This window comes from Tenrec ecaudatus, chromosome 4 (genome assembly GCF_050624435.1).
Source record: "Tenrec ecaudatus isolate mTenEca1 chromosome 4, mTenEca1.hap1, whole genome shotgun sequence".
NCBI lineage: Eukaryota > Metazoa > Chordata > Mammalia > Afrosoricida > Tenrecidae > Tenrec > Tenrec ecaudatus.
The window spans coordinates 204571041-204590354 of NC_134533.1; the positions used below are offsets into that span (position 1 = coordinate 204571041).

General features: G+C 63.5%; 2 protein-coding genes across 2 annotated transcripts; both read right to left on the reverse strand.

Annotated features, from left to right (window-relative positions):
* Window positions 1–2785: 2785 nt before the first annotated feature.
* TLR9 (toll like receptor 9) lies at window positions 2786–5950 on the reverse strand. Its single transcript, XM_075547924.1, has one exon. It carries the CDS (start codon window positions 5948–5950, stop codon window positions 2786–2788), a length of 3165 nt encoding a protein of 1054 aa, XP_075404039.1.
* Window positions 5951–9262: 3312 nt separating this feature from the next.
* On the reverse strand, window positions 9263–18715 carry TWF2 (twinfilin actin binding protein 2). Its single transcript, XM_075547468.1, has 9 exons — window positions 18120–18715; window positions 15014–15091; window positions 12464–12642; window positions 11778–11873; window positions 11516–11620; window positions 11298–11423; window positions 10290–10440; window positions 10088–10209; window positions 9263–9781 (listed from the first exon to the last, which is right to left on the reverse strand). Exons 1-9 carry the CDS (start codon window positions 18142–18144, stop codon window positions 9614–9616), a joined length of 1050 nt encoding a protein of 349 aa, XP_075403583.1. The 5' UTR covers window positions 18145–18715; the 3' UTR covers window positions 9263–9613.
* Between the last annotated feature and the right edge of the window lie 599 nt (window positions 18716–19314).

Below are 19314 nucleotides of genomic sequence, written 5' to 3' on the forward strand. Positions count from 1 at the left end.
CCCTCCTACCCACGGGTGACTGCGCTGAGCAAAAGTCCCCCCACCACCAGGCAGCCAGCCGCCACTGCTGCTCCCCACCCCGCTCTCTGCTCAGCCAGAGCCTCCAAAGCCAGATTCTTTTAGCCGAGCCCTGAGCCGTCTGCCACGGAGCCCGCAGGGCAAGTGGAGGCATCTGCTTGTCACCCACTCCCTTGTCCATTCTCCCACACACACACCACCCTCATGGGTTTGTTGCAATTTCATCCCACCCCCGCTGGCTGCCTTCCATGGGCTGCAGCAGGCCTCGCCACCCATTTGGAAGGAAAGAGCCCCCCTCACTGTAAGCCCCTGGCCCCTGCTGCCCGACTCGCCCTCACCCCATCACTCAGCTCCTAGAACCTGCTAATCCCTGAGACTAGCACAGCAGTCAACCTGTGAGTTGCGACCCCTTTGAGGGTCCAACGGCCCTTTCACAGGGGTCGCGCGATTCACAACAGTAGCAAACTGAAAGTGATGAAGAAGCAACAAAAATAATCTCATGGGGGGTCACCACAGCATGAGGAACTGTATGAAAGGGTCGTGGCATGAGGAAACTTTAAGAACCACTGCTTTAGTGAGTTCTAAGTTCAGCCCTTCCCCTGCTGCCCTGTGGGAGATGCTGGTGTCTGGCATCTGCCCCAGCCCCCCTCCATGGCTCAGGTGGTTGGTTCTGACTCAGAGCCGACCCTCTGTCTGCCCTGGGCTGTCCTCAGTTGTTCTTGTCTGAGCCCATTGTGCCAGCCCACCTCCCCAAGGGCCTTCCTCTGTCACTGCCCCTCCCTCTACCCAGCACGAGGTCCTCCGGAGGTCCTCCCCCAGGCCCACGTCCCTTGGACTCGAGAACGTCTCGCCGTGCTTGCCTGTAAGGCGCACGCTGGCCACACTGCCCCGTTCCGCAGGCAGAGTGCACGGTGCTCCGTTTTCCTCCACAGCAGCCTCTCTCCCCATCCGTATCCTCAAGCCTCAGGAGAGCAGGAGCGGGATAAAGGGGGCCCATAGCCCCTCCAACCTCCTTTCTGCAGGCCCGGAGAGGGGAGGGTCCCCATTTCCTATCCCCTAGCCGGCAGTAGAACATTCGCCATAGGCGGACCAAGGGCCCTGGGTCCCCATGTCGCTCTAGCTGGGCACAGCCCTAGACCCCCAGCCCCCAGTGGCCCAGGACTGAGCCAGAGTTGATCGATGGGCTGATAGGTTTTACCGGGAGCTGTCAGAGGTCAAACCTGGCTGTCCAGAGACGCTGGGGAAATGAGCTTCCCACACACAAAACCTAAGTTAACCTGTCAGCCAGTGGGTTCCGACCTTAGCCACCCCGCAGGGTGCTGTTTGGCTGCCCCAGGGGCCTCGCAGGGCTGGTGTCATCCGCCACTGGACAGGAGCAGATGGCCACCTCTTCCCCTCCAAGCAGCTGTGGGGTTCAGAACGTGGGCCTCTGGGTCATCAGCTGGACTGACCTCTACACCAGCAGGCCCCCTCGTGGCCATGGCCAGGGTTAGAGCAACAATCCGACGTAGCACCTCTGACTCGGGGGAAACCCCCCACCAAGAAGTGGCTGGTGGGCTTGCATGCTCCTCCCCATTGGTCAGAGTGGCATGTTCCGAGCGGGGCCCTGCTTCCTCTCCCATTCTTGGAGGTGGAGGGAAGTGGGGCCTCACCAGGGCCTCCAGGAGACCGCAGCCCGGGCACAGCTGGCTGTGAATTCAGCCCGTTTTCTCAGCCAGGGCAGTGTGGGAGGCCACACAGCATCTGCTCCTTCAGGTGCGTGACCTGCCCTCTCAGGACAGTCCTCGGCCCACATGGGTTTCTGACCTCTGAAGGCCAGAGACCATCTCTCTCTCTCTCTCTCTCTCTCTCTCTCTCTCTCTCTCTCTCTCTCTCGTCAGCTAGCAGCAGTCGTCCGAGTCAGAGGAAAACAGCCTCTACTCCCTGCAGCTGGAAGACAGGTAGAAACACACCTACTGACACCCTGCAGGCCCTGGCAGCTGACTGGCCCAAGCCAGTTGAGCCACCTAGCCAAGGGCCCCACTTCCTCAGGCTGCACGTCCTCAGAGGCAGTGGTGGGCAGGTGGGGGTGATGATGACGGGGCCCATGTCAAGGCTGTGTCCACACAGACACCCTGCACAGGCTGTCTCCAAGCATCAGACCCGGTCTCCCAGCAGTGTCTCCACACCCACACCAGATACACACACACACTCACACACACTTCACCCCTAGCCAGGCATCGCTGGTCTCCTACCCCGTGCAGTCAGCACTGAGCACCGGGGCATGGGGTGGAAGCAGATCCCTTTGATAACTGAGAGGTCGCGCATCTCCAGGGGGAAGCAGAGCAGGGCGGGTGGGGAGCTCACCCTGGCACATTCTGCTGGGGTCACCATACTCCTGCCCTCCTTCCCTCTCCCTGGCCTAGGCCCAGCACAGACATGGCCACTAGAGGTCACCATCAGCCCGCTGACCGCAGCAGGGCTGCTCTGTCCATTCAAGGTCAGTGGTCAGCACAGCTGCCAGGGCAGGGGCCACCCTTGTCCTCTGGGAGACACCAGAACCGCGCTCCAGGGGCCTGAGGAGGGACCTCCTGTTCTCCCTAATGAGGTTCCCAAGACCACCTGCAGCCTCATCCCCCCAACACACACACCCCTCAAAGTGAGCCCGTCGGCCTCCAGGTACCGTTTATTGGGTGCCAGGAGCACAGGGTCAGGAGGGTGGGGGGAGAGGGGCAGGCGAGGGGGAGCCAGGAGATAGGGTGTGCATGCTGGAAGCACCGCCCCCGGCTCAGGAGGGTTCGGCTGCAGGGCCTTGGCAGAAGTTCTTGTTATAGAAGTGGCGGTTGTCCCTGGTCAGGGCCACGCCCAGCTGGGCCCAGAAGCTGCCCTGGCCACTGGGCTGGTGGGGCCAGAGGAGGACGCTCTGCCGGCAGAGGCGCTGGCGCAGCCGCACGTAGCGGGAGCGGTGGGCGTCGGGGCACAGCATGACCAGCACCACCACATCCTCCCGGTCCTCCACCAGGCGCTGCTGGGCCAGCAGGAAGCCGGCCCGCAGGAGGCCGCTGACGCGATCTGTGCGGGACAGCACAAACAGCGTCTTGCGGCTGCCGTAGACTGCGGCCCACAGGTTCTCGAAGAGCGTCCTGCCCGGCAGCCAATCCCGCTCCTCCAGGCACAGGCGCAGGGCCCGGCGTTCCTCCAGCCGCTCCCGCAGCTCATAGTACACCCAGTCGGCCACCGCGCCCTGTGCCTTGTCAAACACCACGAAGGCGTCGTAGGGCAGGGTGTTCTGGCTGCGCCGCGGCAGCCAGGCCAGGCCCAGGTGGAAGCAGTACCAGAGGTCCCAGCCACAGAGATGCTGCAGCAGGGGCACGGCCAGCGTCAGGGCCACGGCCAGCAGGGAGAGGCCAAAGCAGTTCCAGGAGAGGGCCTCGTCCGTGCAGAGGCGCAGGTCCTGCTGGAAGATGCTGCAGCCCTGCAGCTGCCCGGGGCTCCCGCACCTCACGTGCCGGGACAGCCCGGGCACTGCGGCCTGCACCTCCAGCAGGAAGTCCACGAAGCCCGCCCCGCAGGCGCAGTGCAGAGGGTTAGCGCTCACGTCCAGCACCGTCAGGGCACCCGCCTGGAGCCCGAACCACGAGGGGTCCACCGTCTTGAGGGCATTGGCACTCAGGTTGAGCTCGCGCAGCTGCGCGGCCTGGGCGAAGAAGCCGGGCTCCACCAGGCGGATGTGGTTGCAGCTGAGGTCCAGCCGCCGGAGGCCAGTGCCCGCGGGCAGACTGCCGTTGCTCAGGGCCTTCAGCTGGTTCCCAGCCAGGTCCAGCTCCTGCAGGCTAGGCAGCAGGGCCAGGCTGCTCCAGTTGAAGAAGGCCAGGTGATTGTCCCGCAGCCGCAGCAGCCGCACAGTCTTGGGAAGCGTGTCCAGGGCGCGGGGCACGAGCGTGCTCAGGCGGTTCAGGGACAGGTCGAGGAGCAGCAGGCGTGTCAGGCCACTGAAGAAGTGAAGGTAGATGTCACTCTCGGCCCACATGCGGCCCAGGGCGTTCCCGCTGAAGTCCAGGGCCAGCAGGGAGCGACTGTGGAGTTGCGGAGACACCAGGCCGTTGATGTTGTTGTGGGCCAGGCTGAGGTGGCGCAGGGCGGGCAGGGCGGCCACGAAGCTCAGGTTGTGGCCCACGCCCTGCATGCTGAAGGGCTGGCTGTTAAAGCTGAGGTCCAGCGCCTCAAGCCGCGGCATCTCGGTGAAGGAGCGGTGGTGGTACAGGTCCAGCTTGTTGTGGGACAGGTCCAGCACCCGTAGGCCGGTCAGCCACACGAACTGAGAACCGTTGACGGCCTGCGCAATGCTGTTGCGGCTCAGGAGGAGGCACTGCAGCCGCGAGAGCCGGGCGAACATCTCAGGCTGCACACCCACCAGGTTGTTGCGGGACAAGTCCAAGGTGAAGGGGAGGGAGGTGCAGCTTGGCATGAAGTCCTCGGAGCCTGGGGGGCCTGCAGACAGCAGTTGGACCCCGCGGTCCCCAGCCCGTTGCGCAGAGGCCCCACTGATGCGATTGTAGGACAGGTCCACATAGCTCAGGCTGTTGGGGAAGGCCCCGAAGACGCTCAGCCGGGCCTGGTCAATGAAGTTCATCTGCAGCCGCAGCCGCTGGAGGGCGGGCAGGTGGAGCAGCGGGCGGAGCGTCTGGTGGAGCGAGCGGAAGAAGAGGCCGTGCAGGTCCAGCTCCTGCAGGGAGACCAGGCTAGCAAAGGCGGGCGCCAGGTGCAGGTGGGCGTAGGACACCTTCTTGTGGTAGTTGAAAGACAGGTTGAGCCTGCGCAGGCGCGTCAGGTTCCTCAAGGCCTCCGTCTTGGCGATGCAGTCGTGAAGGAAGTTCTCGCTCAGGTCCAGCACGGTGAGGTTGTCCAGGCCGTGGAACCAGGCTGCGTCAAGGGTGTGCAGAGAGCTGTCCTTGAGCACCAGGCCCTCAAGGTGGCGCAGGTGGCGGAAGGTGTCTGGGTGCAGCTGCGGGAAGCCTCGCGGGCACTCCCTGCAGGGGTTGCGGGCGTGGTCACAGCGGCGGCAGTTCCCACCCACGTCCAGCACTCGCAGGGCGGTCAGGTTGGCCAGGTCCCCGGGCCCCAGGCGGACGATGTGGTTGTAGGACAGGAGCAGGGACTCCAGGCGGGGCGGCAGGTCGCGGGGCACGGCCGTGAGGTTGTTGTACTTCAGGGACAGGTGGGTGAGGTTGCCCAGGCCCAGGAAGGCGCCCGGGGCCACGGTCAGTGCCCCTGTGCAGGGGTTCTTGTAGTAGCAGTTGCCGTCCACGAAGAGAGAGCGAAGGGCGCGCAGGCCGGTGAAGGAGGGGGCCCCGAGCACCAGGATGTTGGTGCGGCTGAGGGACAGGGACACGAGGGAGGCGGGCAGGGCGGGCACCGTGCTGATGCCGTTATAGCTAAGGTTCAGCTCCTCCAGGCTGGGCACGGCCAGGAAGGTGCCCCGCTCGATGGTCATGTGGCAGGAGAAGTGCATGGGGCTGAGGCCGGCTGGTGGGCAGTTCCACTTCAGGTCCAGGCGCCGCAGGCTGGGCAGGTGGGCGAAGTCCGAGGCGAGGAGGTGGTGGATGCGGTTGGAGCGCAGGGACAGGCTGGTGATGTTGGCACGGGCTGCCCCGGCGGGGAAGTGGGGCACAGACTTCAGCAAGAGCCAGTTGCAGTCCACCCGGCCGTGGGGCAGCAGCTCACAGGGCAGGAAGGCGGGCAGGGTGCCCAGGGCCAGAGCCATGGTCAGCATCGAGGCCTGCACCACCAGAGCCAAAGGGCAGAAACCCTGGGGGCGGGATGTCTGTGTGAGCACCCGACCCAGGTGCACCCCACCAGCCTTGCCTCTCGGGGGCCCTCCAGCAGGAGCCTGGACCCTGGCCTCCAAGGCTTCCCCAGAGAGGGACAGTTCTTCTGCCACTCCCAGGCTCATGGGGTACTAGGAATTCAGCCTGGTGATCAACAGCTGTCCTTCACCCATACCCTAAAATATCTCTCACTCCTGCCCACAGCCCCCCCAGGCCCTCCCATTCCTCAGGGGGCATCTCTCACTCTCCCCTTCCCTCCCACCAGGCTAAAACACCCCTGTGCCTTCTCCAGTCTCCCCCAGCCCCTCTCCTTTTAGCCAAGGTCGAGGCAGAGTCAGGTGTGCCCTGCTGTGCACGCCCTGGGCCCCTGGCAAAACCAGGCAAGTCCTTGCTTTACGTCTGCCCTCTTCACCGCCCCAGCCTGGGGACAGCCATGCATCTGCATCTGGACAGGGCAGGGCAGGGGGGAGGGTGCGGGGAATGGACAACGGCAGGCATCCAGCTCCGGGGCTCAGTCACCCCAGCAGACTCTGGACTCGGGGCTTGCTGCCCAGGGTCCTGAGTGTTCCCAGGCCCCGCACTCCCCACCCTGGCCAGCGACCTCTCTGCCCAAGCTGCAGGCGTTCCCTTACCATGTCAGCCAGCTGGGCTCTCCAGAGGACCAGCTAGCAGACGGGGCTTCCAGCTCAGGGTCTCTTCTCCCACAGCCGTGGCTCAGACAAAAAAGAGGAAGTGAGAGTTTCACAAGCCTGGTAGCCCCCTCCCCCTGCCTCTACCCCAAACTGGACACCCCCCCCCCCCCCACACACACACCACCGCAGCCGTCAGACCTGGGAAAATCACGGTTCTGCTTCCCAGGACAGGAAGCCTGGGATGGGGGCGGGTGTCCCGCAACAAGAAGGCTGGGCAGAGCGGGGGAGGAGCAGGCTCCCCAGGGGCCCAGAGTACCTAATGGCATGGGCACAGGCAGGGGCGGGGCGGGGGGGGCGGGGCGGTGGTGAGATGAGTCAGTCACATCATTTGCATAGCCAGATGGCAGACATGGTCCTGGTCCCTTGGTCCCTTACCTTCCTCTTTCCATCAGCCCCTCTGAGAATCTGCCTTTGCCCACACCCCTCCTGAGAATCCACACCAGCCCAGGGGTCTCACCCTGACTTCAGGGCTTGGGGGTAGGTAGGTGGGGGGGCCTGTGAAAAATGGCCCAGAATCCCCTACGAATTCAGTGAAAGCTTGGACTGTCCGCTTCAGCAGCCTGGGGACATGGACACCAAGCCAGTGCCCGCCACTGAGCAACAGGGCTCTTCACCAAAGCTTCCGCCCCTTGGTGCCTGCCCCCCAGGGGTTCTCCCAGGACAGGGCCGCTGGCACGGGGATGCTCTTGCCTTCAGAGCTTGGGGGTGTGCCCCAGAGTGGACCATGTGTCAACAGGAGCCTGGAGGCTTCAGCTCCTCCACCCCACCCCTCACACACACACCCAGGTCTCCACTGGACCCCAGCCCCGCCCCAAGCTGGCCCAAAGGACCCTCGTTAGTCCCCTAATCTGCACCTCCCAACCAAGGTGGCTGTAATTTAGGAGACTGCCCAGGCCCAGACCCTTGGAGGCCCTGGGACCCCCACTCCAATCGGAACCTGCCCGGCTCCCACTGGCCCGTGCCCACCGCCCCTCGTGCTCTCCAGGGCCAGCCCGGGAGCCTCCTGGCTGCTTGATCAGCGGCTGCTCCCATGTCCCTGCTGATCTGGGGCCTGGAGCACCCACTCTGTCTGCCAGGGCCCAGCCCTCCTCCACTCACACCCTCTGTGGGGGTCTTCCGAGTCGCAGGGCAAACCCCAGTGGGTGGCAAGGCCCTCCACCTGCCCCTGCCCTGCCCTCTCCTGACCCTCAGTGGCCTCCAGTGTGGAGACCCCCGCACGGAGCGTCCACACATCCTGCTCTCCTTGCCGGGGGATGCCCCCCGCTGAGGCACTCTTGGCCGGTCCACCTCTGGTCTCACCCCTGCGGTCTCCTCCGTTGGCCCTCACTGCCTCCCCCAGGAACCCCCTCCCCCACCTTACTCACTCAGAGCAAAGCTACCTGCTTTTTTTTTTTTTCATTTTATTAGGGGCTCATACAACTCTTATCACAATCCATACAGACATCAATTGTATAAAGCACATCTGTACATTCTTTGCCCTCATCATTTTCAAAGCCTTTTCTCTCCACTTAAGCCCTTTGCATCAGGCCCTCTTTTTTTCTTCCCTCCCCGCTCCCCCCTCCCTCATGAGCCCTTGATCATTTATAGATTGTTATTTTGTCATATCTTGCCCTATCCGGAGTCTCCCTTCCCCCCCTTCTCTGCCGTCCGTCTCCCAGGGAGGAGGTCACATGTGGATCCTTGTAATCGGTTCCCCCTTTCCAACCCACTCACCCTCCGCTCTCCCAGCATCGTCCCTCACACCCCTGATCCTGAAGGTATCGTCCACCCTGGATTCCCTGTGCCTCCAGCTCCCATACGCACCAGTGTACAACTTCTGTCCTATCCAGTCCTGCAAGGTAGAATTGGGATCATGGTAGTTGGGTGGAGGAAGCATCCAGGATCTGGGGGAAAGCTGTGTTCTTCATCGGTACTACATCACACCCCGACTGACCCATCTCCTCTCCTGAACCCCTCTATGAGGGGATCTCCAGTGGCCGAACTACCTGCTCTTACAGAGCCTGATTCCCTCATCCCCCGTCAGGGCAGGGGTCTCCGATTGTCAAGCCAGTGCGGTGAGCGGTCGGGGGGTGGTGCTCATAGCTCCTTGAGTCAGGTGCCAAGGGTCCTCAACCCTCAGCTCTGGGTGGGCACGGAGAGGGGCTCTCTGTGGGGGAACAGTGACTGAGTGGACGAAGGAACAAGCAGGACCTCCCAGAGGTCTCCACCGAGAAGTGGGGCTGGGCACCTCCCCTGGTGCCCGCTGGGTGGGCATCACGACGGTCAGCTTTCAGGGGCTCCTGGGTGGGCTTACGTCCTCACACGCCCTCCCGGGAGGACGGCAGAGGGGCCCTGACAGCACAAGGCCACGCACGTGTGCACGCACAGGGTCAGAGCTGCCGTGGTGCTGGCCTTGAAGACAGACAGACAGGGCCACACACAGAGCAATGCCGGCAGCTGCGGGAAGCTGGTGATTCCAGGAGGAAGCTCCTGACCTCCAGGAGGAATCAGCCCCGCCAACGCTCGGGTTCTAAGCCCAGGGGATTCCCTTCAGACTGTGAGACCCCACTGGTGTGGTGGCAAACCGTCGGAAACAGCTTATCACGGCTCAGCTCACATTGCGTCACGGGCAACGCCCACCATGCACGTCTGCAGCCAGGAGGGCCGGGCCTCTGCCTGCCAGGTCGATGGTAAGAGGGCACGTGAATGGGCAGAGCTCCCTGTTCCCGGGGGCGGGCTGCAGTCCCTTAGGAGCAAGCTCAGGCGTTGATTTAAAAATATTTTATTCTTTAGAAAATACAGCGTTCACTCATCCATCCTCTGGTGGCCAGAGGCTGCTGGGGCTCTAGTCTCGTTCCCCCCTGGGGGGTCAGGGTCATACAAGGTGCCCCCCACCCCAGCCAGCCCTCCTGAGCAGTGGGGAAGGGCCCCGGACCCCAGGGCACAAAGTTGAGAGACAGGGCCAATGGGGCGAGGGTCACAAATGCCACCCCAGGGGCCCTCATTGGCTGCAGGGGGTGTTCAGCCACTGAGAAGCCATCCCCCCCGGGAGCCCAGCTGCAGGAGCAGTGGGGTGGGCAGCCCGGTCCACACACCGGCGGGCAGGCACCCAGCCCCCTAGCTGTCATCTCCATTCTCGCCAGGGCCTCGGATGAGGCGCTTGTGGCCCCGCTTGCCCCCAGGGCCCTTGGGCTTGGCGAAGGCCTGCCTGAAGGCCTGCTGCTTGGGGTGCACCTCGTCATAGAGGAAGTCGGCAGTCAGCTCCGCCCCGTCGCCGATCTCGATCTGCGGGCGGTCAGGCTCAGTCACGCCTCCATCTCTCAGCCCAAGCCAGCTCTCCTCCCAGGCCAATCCCTGGCTGGAAAGCCACCCCCAGGGGCACCACCAGCCAGCCCAGCGAGGCCAGCACTTGCGCGGGTCACCGGTCAGCTGGGCCGGGTTGGACAACTCCTACCCACTCCTGCATGGGTCCCGTGATCCGACAGGGCAACCAGGCTGCCCGTCCAACCCTCATTGCGGGGCTCCAGGTGCAGGTGGTGGCAGGGGGCCAGTGAGGCCGACCGGGGAGCAGGGCAGGGTATGTGTGCCCACCTTCTTGGTGATGTCCAGATGGAAGTCCTGCTCCGCAGAGTCCAACAGGCGGCTCTTGCAGCTGGAGTAGAGCATGCGCTCCCTGATGCTGCACTTGTAGCCCGGCATGGAGTAGATGAACACTGGGGGCGGGCGGAGAGACGCTATGTGGAGTGGCTGCCCGCCCCCACCCCCTCCCCTTCACTGGCCCGGCCAGGCTCACCCACAGACTCCAGGTGGTCCCCCTCATGGGTGTGCTTGTAGAGGAAGAAGTGGTAGCGGGCGGAGTCCCGGGGCACCCTCGAGGGCAGCTGGGCCACCTCGGTGGGCTCTGTGTGCACCAGCTCGACCGTCTCCCGCTCCTGGTCCAGCTTCTGCCAGGGGCCCCAGGCAGCCATCAGGGCCCAAACCCACCCCACCAAACAAGAACTGGCAGACTGGGGGGACTGGCACACCAGCATGGGCCCAGCTGGGCCCATGGGTGTCCACGCCCAGGGCACCCTCCCAGGGCACCCTTAGGTCCCACTCTGCCCTCTCGAGGCAGGCTGCGCACCCAGGGGAGGGGACGGGTCGGAGAGCCACGCTTTGGGTGGAAGGAACCATTTGGCCTGAAGAAAACCAGACATTAACCTTGCAGCCATCGAGCCCATTCTGAGCGACAGCGACCCTGCAGGACAGGTGGGGTTCTGAGAGTGCAACGCCTTAGGAAGCGCACAGCCTCATTTTTCTCCCTTCGAGCGGCTGGTGGGTTTGAACTGCTGACCTTGGCTGCACGTCCAACATGTAGCCCACTACATCACCCACTGTGCCACCGGGGGCTCCTTGGCCTACAGAGGACTTCCCGATTAGGGGGTTACACCCTAGTGGCATCCTCGTTGGGCTCTTTACCACAAAGTCAGCAGTTTGAAACCACCAGTTGCTCCTCAGGAGAGAGAGGCTCTCTATCCCGTAGAGAGTTACAGGCTCAGAAACCCACAGGGGGCCCTTCTCCCTGTCCTGCAGGGTTGCTGTGAGTTAACGCGGGTCAGTGAGGTGGAGGGACCCTGCTGATGGGGCCGCAGGGGGAGCCAGGTCTGGGCTGTGCAGTCAGTGTGAACTCCGGGTCAGTAGTGGTGCACCCCACCTATCCATTGGATGGGGGGTCAAATGGGAAGTGTCCCCACAAGGACAGGCTGCACTGCAGCATGTGCCTAGGCAAGGGTGGGGGGGGGCAGGGGGGTCTGGCACCCACCAGCTGGATGTAGTTGATCATTTTCTGCCTGAGCTGCTGCAGTGCCCGCTGGGCCTCGGGCTGCAGGGGGAAGGCAAGGCCCTGCAGGGTCTGGTGCTTGCTCTCCACGCTGATCTCTGTCTTCACCTGGAGGGGTGGGGAGAGGACCGCCGGGAGCACAAGCTCAGCTACCGGGGTTGGCTATGGCCTGGGGGCCCCGCCCCCGCCCGCGCCCCCACCTCGTTGATGCGAATCTGCTGGAGCTCTCTCTCGGCTGAGGTCAGCGGCGCGGGCGCTGCGCGGGAGGACAGGTGCTTCTGGTACCCAGCGAAGGAGAGGTCGTCCTGGCCAGGGCACGAAGGGCGGGTGTTGCTGGGGTGTCCCAGGGCACAGCCCTGGCCTACCCTGGCCTGCCCAAGCCCTGCAGAACTCTGTGAACCGTGCCCCACCTGCCCCCTCCCCCTGGGGCTCCTGGCAGAGGGGAGGAGGGGATGAGGGTACCTTCACAGTCCCGAAGATCTCATCCTTGATGTGGCTGCCCCCAAACTCCTTCTTCACTGTCGCCCGGGTGGCTGCATACAGCATCTTCAGTCGTACCTGCAGTGGAGAGGGGGGCACGAGCTCTGAGTTCCCCCCGAGGGCCAGGAGCAGGCAGAATCCTGAGGGATGGCCAGCTCATCGTAGCCACAGGCCCAGCAGAGGATGGACACAACTGGGAAGCAAAGGTGCAGCGAGGCCAGCTCTGGCCAGCAGGGGAAGAGACCACACTTTTCCCTCTCCCAGAGCCAGGCTGAGGCAGCCGGGAGGCTCAGGGACAGCGGGTGGAACTGCCAAGTGGCACCGTAGAGCGGAACAGTCGAGCAGAACTGCCTCTGTGGGTTACAGGCTGCAGATCATTCCAGAGCAGAGAGCCTCGTTTCTCCCCCTTTGAGTGACTCGTGGGTTCAAACTGCTGCCCTTGTGATCAGCAGGCCCACCGGTACCCCACCACACCACCGAGGCTCCTGAGACCCCAAAGTCCAAGCCTGGGCCGGGTCCCTCTCAGTCTCTAGGGGGGAGGGCCAGGGCAGGGTCCCAGACCACGGGGAGCAGGCCTGTTTCCCCTCAGGCAGGGTCCGGTCTCCCTTGGACCCAAACCCTCCACGGCCAGTTATGAGTCTGAGGCTGGGTAGGGTGGTGGCACTCACGGGGGAACTGTCCGGCGACCAGGCGAGGAAGAGCCATTCGAAGCCCTGGGCATTGCGGGAGTCGAGGCGGTAGAGCAGGTAGCAGGGCTCTTGTGGCTCCAGCAGGGGCAGCACAGCCCGGTCATAGTCTTGGTCCCAGCTTCCCGCCAGCTCCCGCGAGGCACCCAGCACAAGCTGCTCTAGGGACAGAGGCGGGGTGAGCTGGGGCGCCCGCTCCTGCCTTTGTCTCTGACCCACCAGCCACTGCGCCCACCTTCCTGGAGCCCACGGCCCCAAGGGAACAGGTGAATAAGGGCACAGAGGTCCCGGGCAAGGGCTGCTCCCTGTTGGGTCCTGCCCCCAGTACGCACACTCTCACGCACGCCCCGCCCCAGTGCGCACTCATGCACATACCCCAGCACACACACACACACACAGTACCCAGCATGCACACACAAAGGTGCACAGATGTGGACATGCCCACAAGCCCACCCCATCCCACACAGACAACCCCGTGAAGGTATGGCCACAGCCAGCAGTGGCCCCTCAGACACCCCCACACTCGGCTGATCCCTCAGACCCCACCCACCCCAGCAGGTGCTCAGCACCAGGAGCCACTCACCCACCTGCCTGCTCCCCTCCTCCCTCAGCCCAGGGTTCCAGCAGACGGAGGAGGGGGTGTGACAGCCTTAGGCGGCAGGAGCAGGTGAGGAGGGCAGGGCTCCCACCAGACACTGCAGACCCAGGAAGCCTACACACACTCTACCAGCGTCAGGCCCTTCCCCACAGTCAGTGACCAAGCAGAAGTAGGCATTTCCCGATGCCCAGGGCCAGCAGGCCGGGCTTCTCCAAGGCTGGTACACAGGGGTTGAGTTGGGGCAGCCCCAGGGCCAGGGTGTGCTGGACACTGGGCCTTTCAGCCCAAGCTCCAGGGCACCCAGCACCCTCTCTGGCCACAGTGGCCCATGCTGTTCCCCAACCACCGGGGAAGACAGAGGTCTGGGGTCATCTTCGCAGGCATCTTTCATTGGGTGGGAGTAAGGTGAAGACTGAAGCCGAGTTAGGGGGTGGGGGCTGTGACCCGCCACGCAGGCTCTCTCTCAAGCACCGTGAACCCTGCTAGCCTCTGGATTTGGAGGTGCCATGGGCTAGACACTGGGTTGTGGGCCACACGGTCAGCGCCCCAGCCCACGAGAACAATGCGGCTGTCAGTCCCAGATGGCTACAGGTTGGAACTGAATGGACGGCAGCGGTGTGGTTTTTCTGGGCAAAGCACAGCCCAGAACTGGCTCTGCAGCCGGGGGCGAGGGGTTGGGATGGGGGGTGCGAGGGTGTGGGAATACTGGGTCTGTGGGTCAGCAGGGCACCAAGCCCACAGGGAATCCCCGAAATGAGCTGCAGAAACCCATGGGGAGCCAGCCCGCTCCCAGTCTCTCTCAGCTCCTGGGGCTCCCCTCAACACAGAGAGTGGGGGGAAGGTTCCTCCTCTCCAAGCCCCTCTGAGTTAGTTTATTGTGCCAACCTGGCCGATAAACACATGTGGGGTTAATTGAAGGGTGGAGGGATAAATGGCTCAATGAGCCTCATCTTTCTCGTCCTTGGGTCTCTTGCTTTCTGATGGTCGGACCAGGGTGCAGCTGCCTAGCAGTTCCCTGCTTCAGCTGACAAAGCTGACTTCCTGCAAGACTTCCCTAAGGAGAAGCCACATGGACCTACCCCGATGCAGCCCTGGGTGCTGGAACACTCGTGTGGAGACCCCTGCCAGCGCTGAGACGCTTACACATTTGGCTTTCCTCCTGCAGTCGGCATCATAGTGTGTGTTTTGTGAGATGGAGGAGGACTTTGTGGATTGGTGCTGGACATATGGGTTAATGTTGGATTTGTGGGCTCGGGCAGCACTGGGTTGGAATGGTTTCTTAATGCGCACTTAACCTTTATATAACACTCTCTCCTATATGTGTTTCTGTGGATTGCTTCTTTAAAGTACCCAGACTAATACACCCTCCCACAGTCCAGTCTGCCTCCCCACTTCAGGCCTCTGCTCAAGCCCCCCATCCCAGGGCCCCAAGGTCCAGCCAAGCCTGGAATGTCCGGGTCCTGCTCTAGGGGTGGGTTGGGTGTGAGCGAGTCCCCACTCCCTATTGATGGGGTTCTTAAAGGGCAGGGGTCTGGGGCTGCCCTGGGGATCCCCACACCGGCCTCGTTAGCTGAGCTGAGCTCCCCAGCCACATGGAGTGGGCCAGCCAGCTGAATGTGCTGCCTGCTCTTATCGCCGCCCCTGCTCAGCTAGGCACCTCGACAGGGTTTGTCTCACCATCTACATGTGTGAGGACACAGCAACACCCGCACCCCCACCCCCCACGCTCCCTTCCCTGAGTCACCGGGGTAGTAGAGTGAGCATGCGTGCCCACCTCCACGCTCTCCTGAGCTGCTGCTTTCTGGGTGACCTCTCACCCCTTCACTCACAGGAAAGGAATGTATGGGCAGAGTGGGCCTTCAGCCAGCGGCCTCTCCGCACCAGAAGCGTGTCCAGCCCCCAGCCTGGGCCCCGCCCTCACGGGGGGCACTCACCGTCTTCAATGACCACTTTGATGAGCCTGATGGCGCCGGCCCGGGCCTTAGCGAAGAACTCCTTCAGCTCCTCGGTGGCTAGGAGAACAAGAAACATGGTGGGCGCTGCGGAGACAGGGCGGCCGAGGTGCCCGAGAGTCGGCTCTCTTCCGGGGTCTGGTCACCCGGCCTGGAGCCCGAGTTAAATACAGCCCCCATGTGACTGGTAACCTGAGAAGCCTGTGGAACACAAGCTCCCAAATTTAGCCAGCTCGGGTGACAGGCAAGCAGCCTGCTGCTGGGACAGTTTTGGTGACGGGCTGGGTGGGGACGGGCCACCCTGCCCCGGGCTGGCCTGGGACACGCCCAGCTCTGCCCTCCCCCCCAGCACTGGGACACAAGGTCACCCACGAGGAGGGGGCTTCACAGAGCTCGTGGCATTGAAAGATCACCGGAGTTTCCCCCAGGCTTTGACAGCGGAGCACACCGTCATCACCATCTATACATGTACCTACACCATTCAGCAAGCGTGAATGCTCGTGTACGCGGACACACACTCCTGGGACAGACTCACATAGCACACACTCGCTGGCCAGACACAAAGGGACACATTTACACATGGCAATACACCCACACACAGTGCCCAGCTCACTAGCACGCACACACACAGGTGGGCAGATGCAGAGCTTGGCCAAGACACACACACACACACACAGACAGACAGGAAAATGTCTGACGGGGCCCCAGGAAGCTGTGGGGATATGGAACGAAGCCCTCATACAAGTCAACAGGGGCAGATGCACACAGTCCACCCAGACCCGGTCACCGGCAGCTGGGAGGTCTGACCCCAACAGGACTGAAGGGTCACCTTTCACCTTTGCCCCAGCGTGGCCCCATGCAGGAGCACAAAGGCAGTAGAGAAGGCTTCCTGGAGGAAGAGGATGTCCCCAAACACACCCCGCTTTCTTAGAACACGGGGCAGCAAGAAGCGGCAGCCACTGGTGGGCACGGCCCTGAGCGTGGCGCTGAGGCCCTGGCTAGAGCAAGCAATCATGGGAAGTGCAGCCCACCAGTGGCTCTCCGGGGAAGGGGTGGGGGGCAAGGGACAGAGCAGGTGACCTTGAGGCTGCACAGGGGTTAAGAGAAGTCAGCAGGAGCTGAGCAGCAGGCTGAGGTCAGGAAATATTTTTAGGGCTCGGTCTGGGCAGTTGAGGGGCAGGAGTCTTTAAAAAACAAGCCCTGGTCATGTCCTCAGGTAGCCCCACCTGCAGGGTGACCCTGAATCTGAGACCTGGGGTTGGGTAGCAAGCTCCATGGTGGCTAGGTGGGCAGGTCCTGGGGGCTCAGAGCTACCTAGTGTGGGCAGTAAGCAAGGGGACCTGGTCTTGTGGGCCGGACGGAGCTACCCAGCAAATGCAGGAGATAGAGGCTGGCCTCTGGGCAGGACCCTGACTTCCAAGCCTCCATGGGGCTAGGGCCACTGGTGATTACGCTGGGCTCAGGGCACAGCCATGCTGGGTGGCAACTCCTCTCCTCCCCTCAGCCCACTCAGCCTTCCTGGGAGAAGCAAGGAGCTACCCCAGGGGAGAGGCTGGCTGGCCCCTCCTAGTGTGATCAGATGGGCGGGCGAAGTGACACCCAGCAGAGGAAGCAGGAAGAGACAGCAGCACCCCCTCCATCTTTGTGCCTCCCGCAGCCACTATCAATAATCCAGAGCCAGGCTGGAGACACCTGAGAGCTGGCATCAAAGATTCATGTCAACCCCTCCCCCAGGGCCTCACATTACAGCCCCCTCCAGTGGCCCAGTCTGAGGTCAGTGAGTCACACCTATGGCCAGGACAGGGCTGGCACCTGGTATCCAGGGTGACCCTCCTCCCCCACCCCCACCCCGACCTCCCCAGGTCATAAGTGGGCCAAAGTAACTATCATGTTAGGGGCCCTACCCCAGTAATCCCCTGAAGGTCTGCAGGGTCCTAGCCACAGGACCCTGGGGGGCCTATCAGCTCCTAGGGGGCCCTTCCTTCCCTCTCAGCTGGAGGCCACAGCAGTGACCAGACAAAGGGGGAAGGAAGTGGCCTCTGGGCAGGGGCTGAGTCATGAAACCCTCCAGCTCCCTAGGAGAGGCTGGCCCACCCACCTGGACCCCTGCCTTCTCTGGTCCTGCTGGGGGAGGGGGATAGGGGCAGTGCAGCCACTAAGTGACCACAACCACACACCAGGATCCAGGTGGTCAGGCAGGTCGATGTGGTGGCCACAGATGGGATCCTGGTAGGGTGGGAGAAGTGGCCAATGGCCAAACCTCTTAGCCTGCCTGGGCAGGTGCCTGGGCCTTCACCGCAGACCACAGCACCTCCGTCAGCCTCCCGGGCAGTGAGCAATGGGGACCCAGAGCCCTTCAGCCTGTCAGGAGCCTGTGACACTCTGGGCTAGAAGGGCCTTGGTGAGGGACAGGGCGCCTGCTGCCCAGTGGTCCTCCCAGCTCAGGAGATGAGAGTGGGAAATGGGTGCACAGTCAGAAGCCAAGGTCAGCCTGCAGGTCCTGCCCCTCCAGCCTAGCCCCCTAGGGGGAGTTTGTGAGGGACCCCCGGGAGGGGCCAAAGGTCAGGGCTCCCCCTCACACTCAAACACAAGCCCCTGCTAAGGCTGCCCAGGCAGCCACTACCTGCATCCATGGTAACCGATGCCCACTGAGATGTGTCCAAAGTGCAGGCGCACAGACACACAAACACCCACAGACAGAAACACTGATGTCTAAAGATGCTCCTCCACGCATCCATCCCCACACCCGGAGCGCGTGTGCATGAACCCGTCACGCCTCCAGATGTGCACACCCGGATACACCCACCTCCCCAAAAGAACAAACATGCACATCTAGACCCAGGTGGGCACACGCATACTCCTCCCTCGGCCGTGCACGTACGTGTTCACCCACTCCCGGCAGTGCACAGCCAGCGCATGCACACCCCTCCCCCAAGGATGTGACCACCCCTGGCGGGCGACCCACTGCTGAGAGAGAACAGGAAGCTTCCCGGGGCCACAGCCCAAGAGGAGGGAGGGGCCGAGCTGCGCAGGGGCACAGCCACGGGCAGAGACCCCGAACCCCTTCCCCTCCCGCCACCGTCCTCACCGTGGATGCCCGTCTGGTGTGCCATGGCTCCGCCCGCGCCCTCGGGGGCCTCGGCTCGGCCCTAGCCCCGCGGCGCTCGCCAGGACCCGGAGGCGTAGGAGGCGGATGTGGCTGCAGCCGCCGAGCCCAGCCGAGCCTCGCGCAGCTTCCCGGGCGGCGCCAGGCCCCGCCCCTATCACGCCCCGCCCCCGACGGAGGGGCCGGGAGAGGGGGGCAACCGGAGCGGGCCGCGCGCCGGAGGGAAGCGTGCGCGCGCGCCTCGGCCCGGGGTGTGCGTGGCCTCGCGGGGGCGCGCCGTGCCCCGACTCCGGGTGGCGGGGTGGCGCGAGCAGATGGCCGTGCGGGTAGAGAGCTCCGCGCGTGCCCTCGTGGGTGGCGGGGAAGGCGGCCGGGCACGCGTGGCTCTCTATGTCCCTCCCTCCAGGGGACGTTGCCGGGGCGCCTCCCGCGGGCCGTGGGCACCCCAGGGCACGGCCTTAGTTAGCAGGGAGTCGCGTCTGGGGCGGCGGGTACCGGCGCCGAGCCCGAGGGCCACCAGGAGGAAGCGACACCCGAGCCGAGGCCCGGAGAGAGGGTGTTCCGAGAAGAGGAAGCCACGGGTGCGGAGGTGGAGGAGGAGGCCGGAAGTCGGTGCGCTCCCACTCGGCCAGGCTGCATCGCCTGGCCCGCCGTGATTGGCTCAGGCGAGAACACGTGACCCCGCTGGCCCAATCAGAGCCTGCCCCGGGATTTTACCCCTTTTGACCTCGGCTGGCAGAGAGATGAGGACGGCAGTGTGGCGCCCGCCATCCTGGAACCTGCCTTCGCCTTGAGCTCCGCTGCCTTCTGGCTGGACACGGTGCCCCCTCGATGCCATCAGACCCTGAGGGTTCTCCGAACCAACGCGCACAACAGCTGAGATGTTTCCTTGTTCCTCCGAAGATCCACCACAGACAGCCTAGCCGTCGCAATGGGTGCTAAACCCAGCAGGGCTCCTAGGCAAGCCCTCCCACTGTGGACCCTAGCACAAGCTAGAGCCAGCCACCACACAGGACCGCCGGGCACACCGCACCATCGCTGGCATCCTCATGAAATGCAGAAGGGAGTTCGGGGTCCGGGCTAGTTACACCCTCTAGATACCCTTCCCAAAGACGGGAGACGAGGCCTCGCCATCCTCAGTTGAGGAACATTCTGGCTTTACTTCCTACAAGGCAGA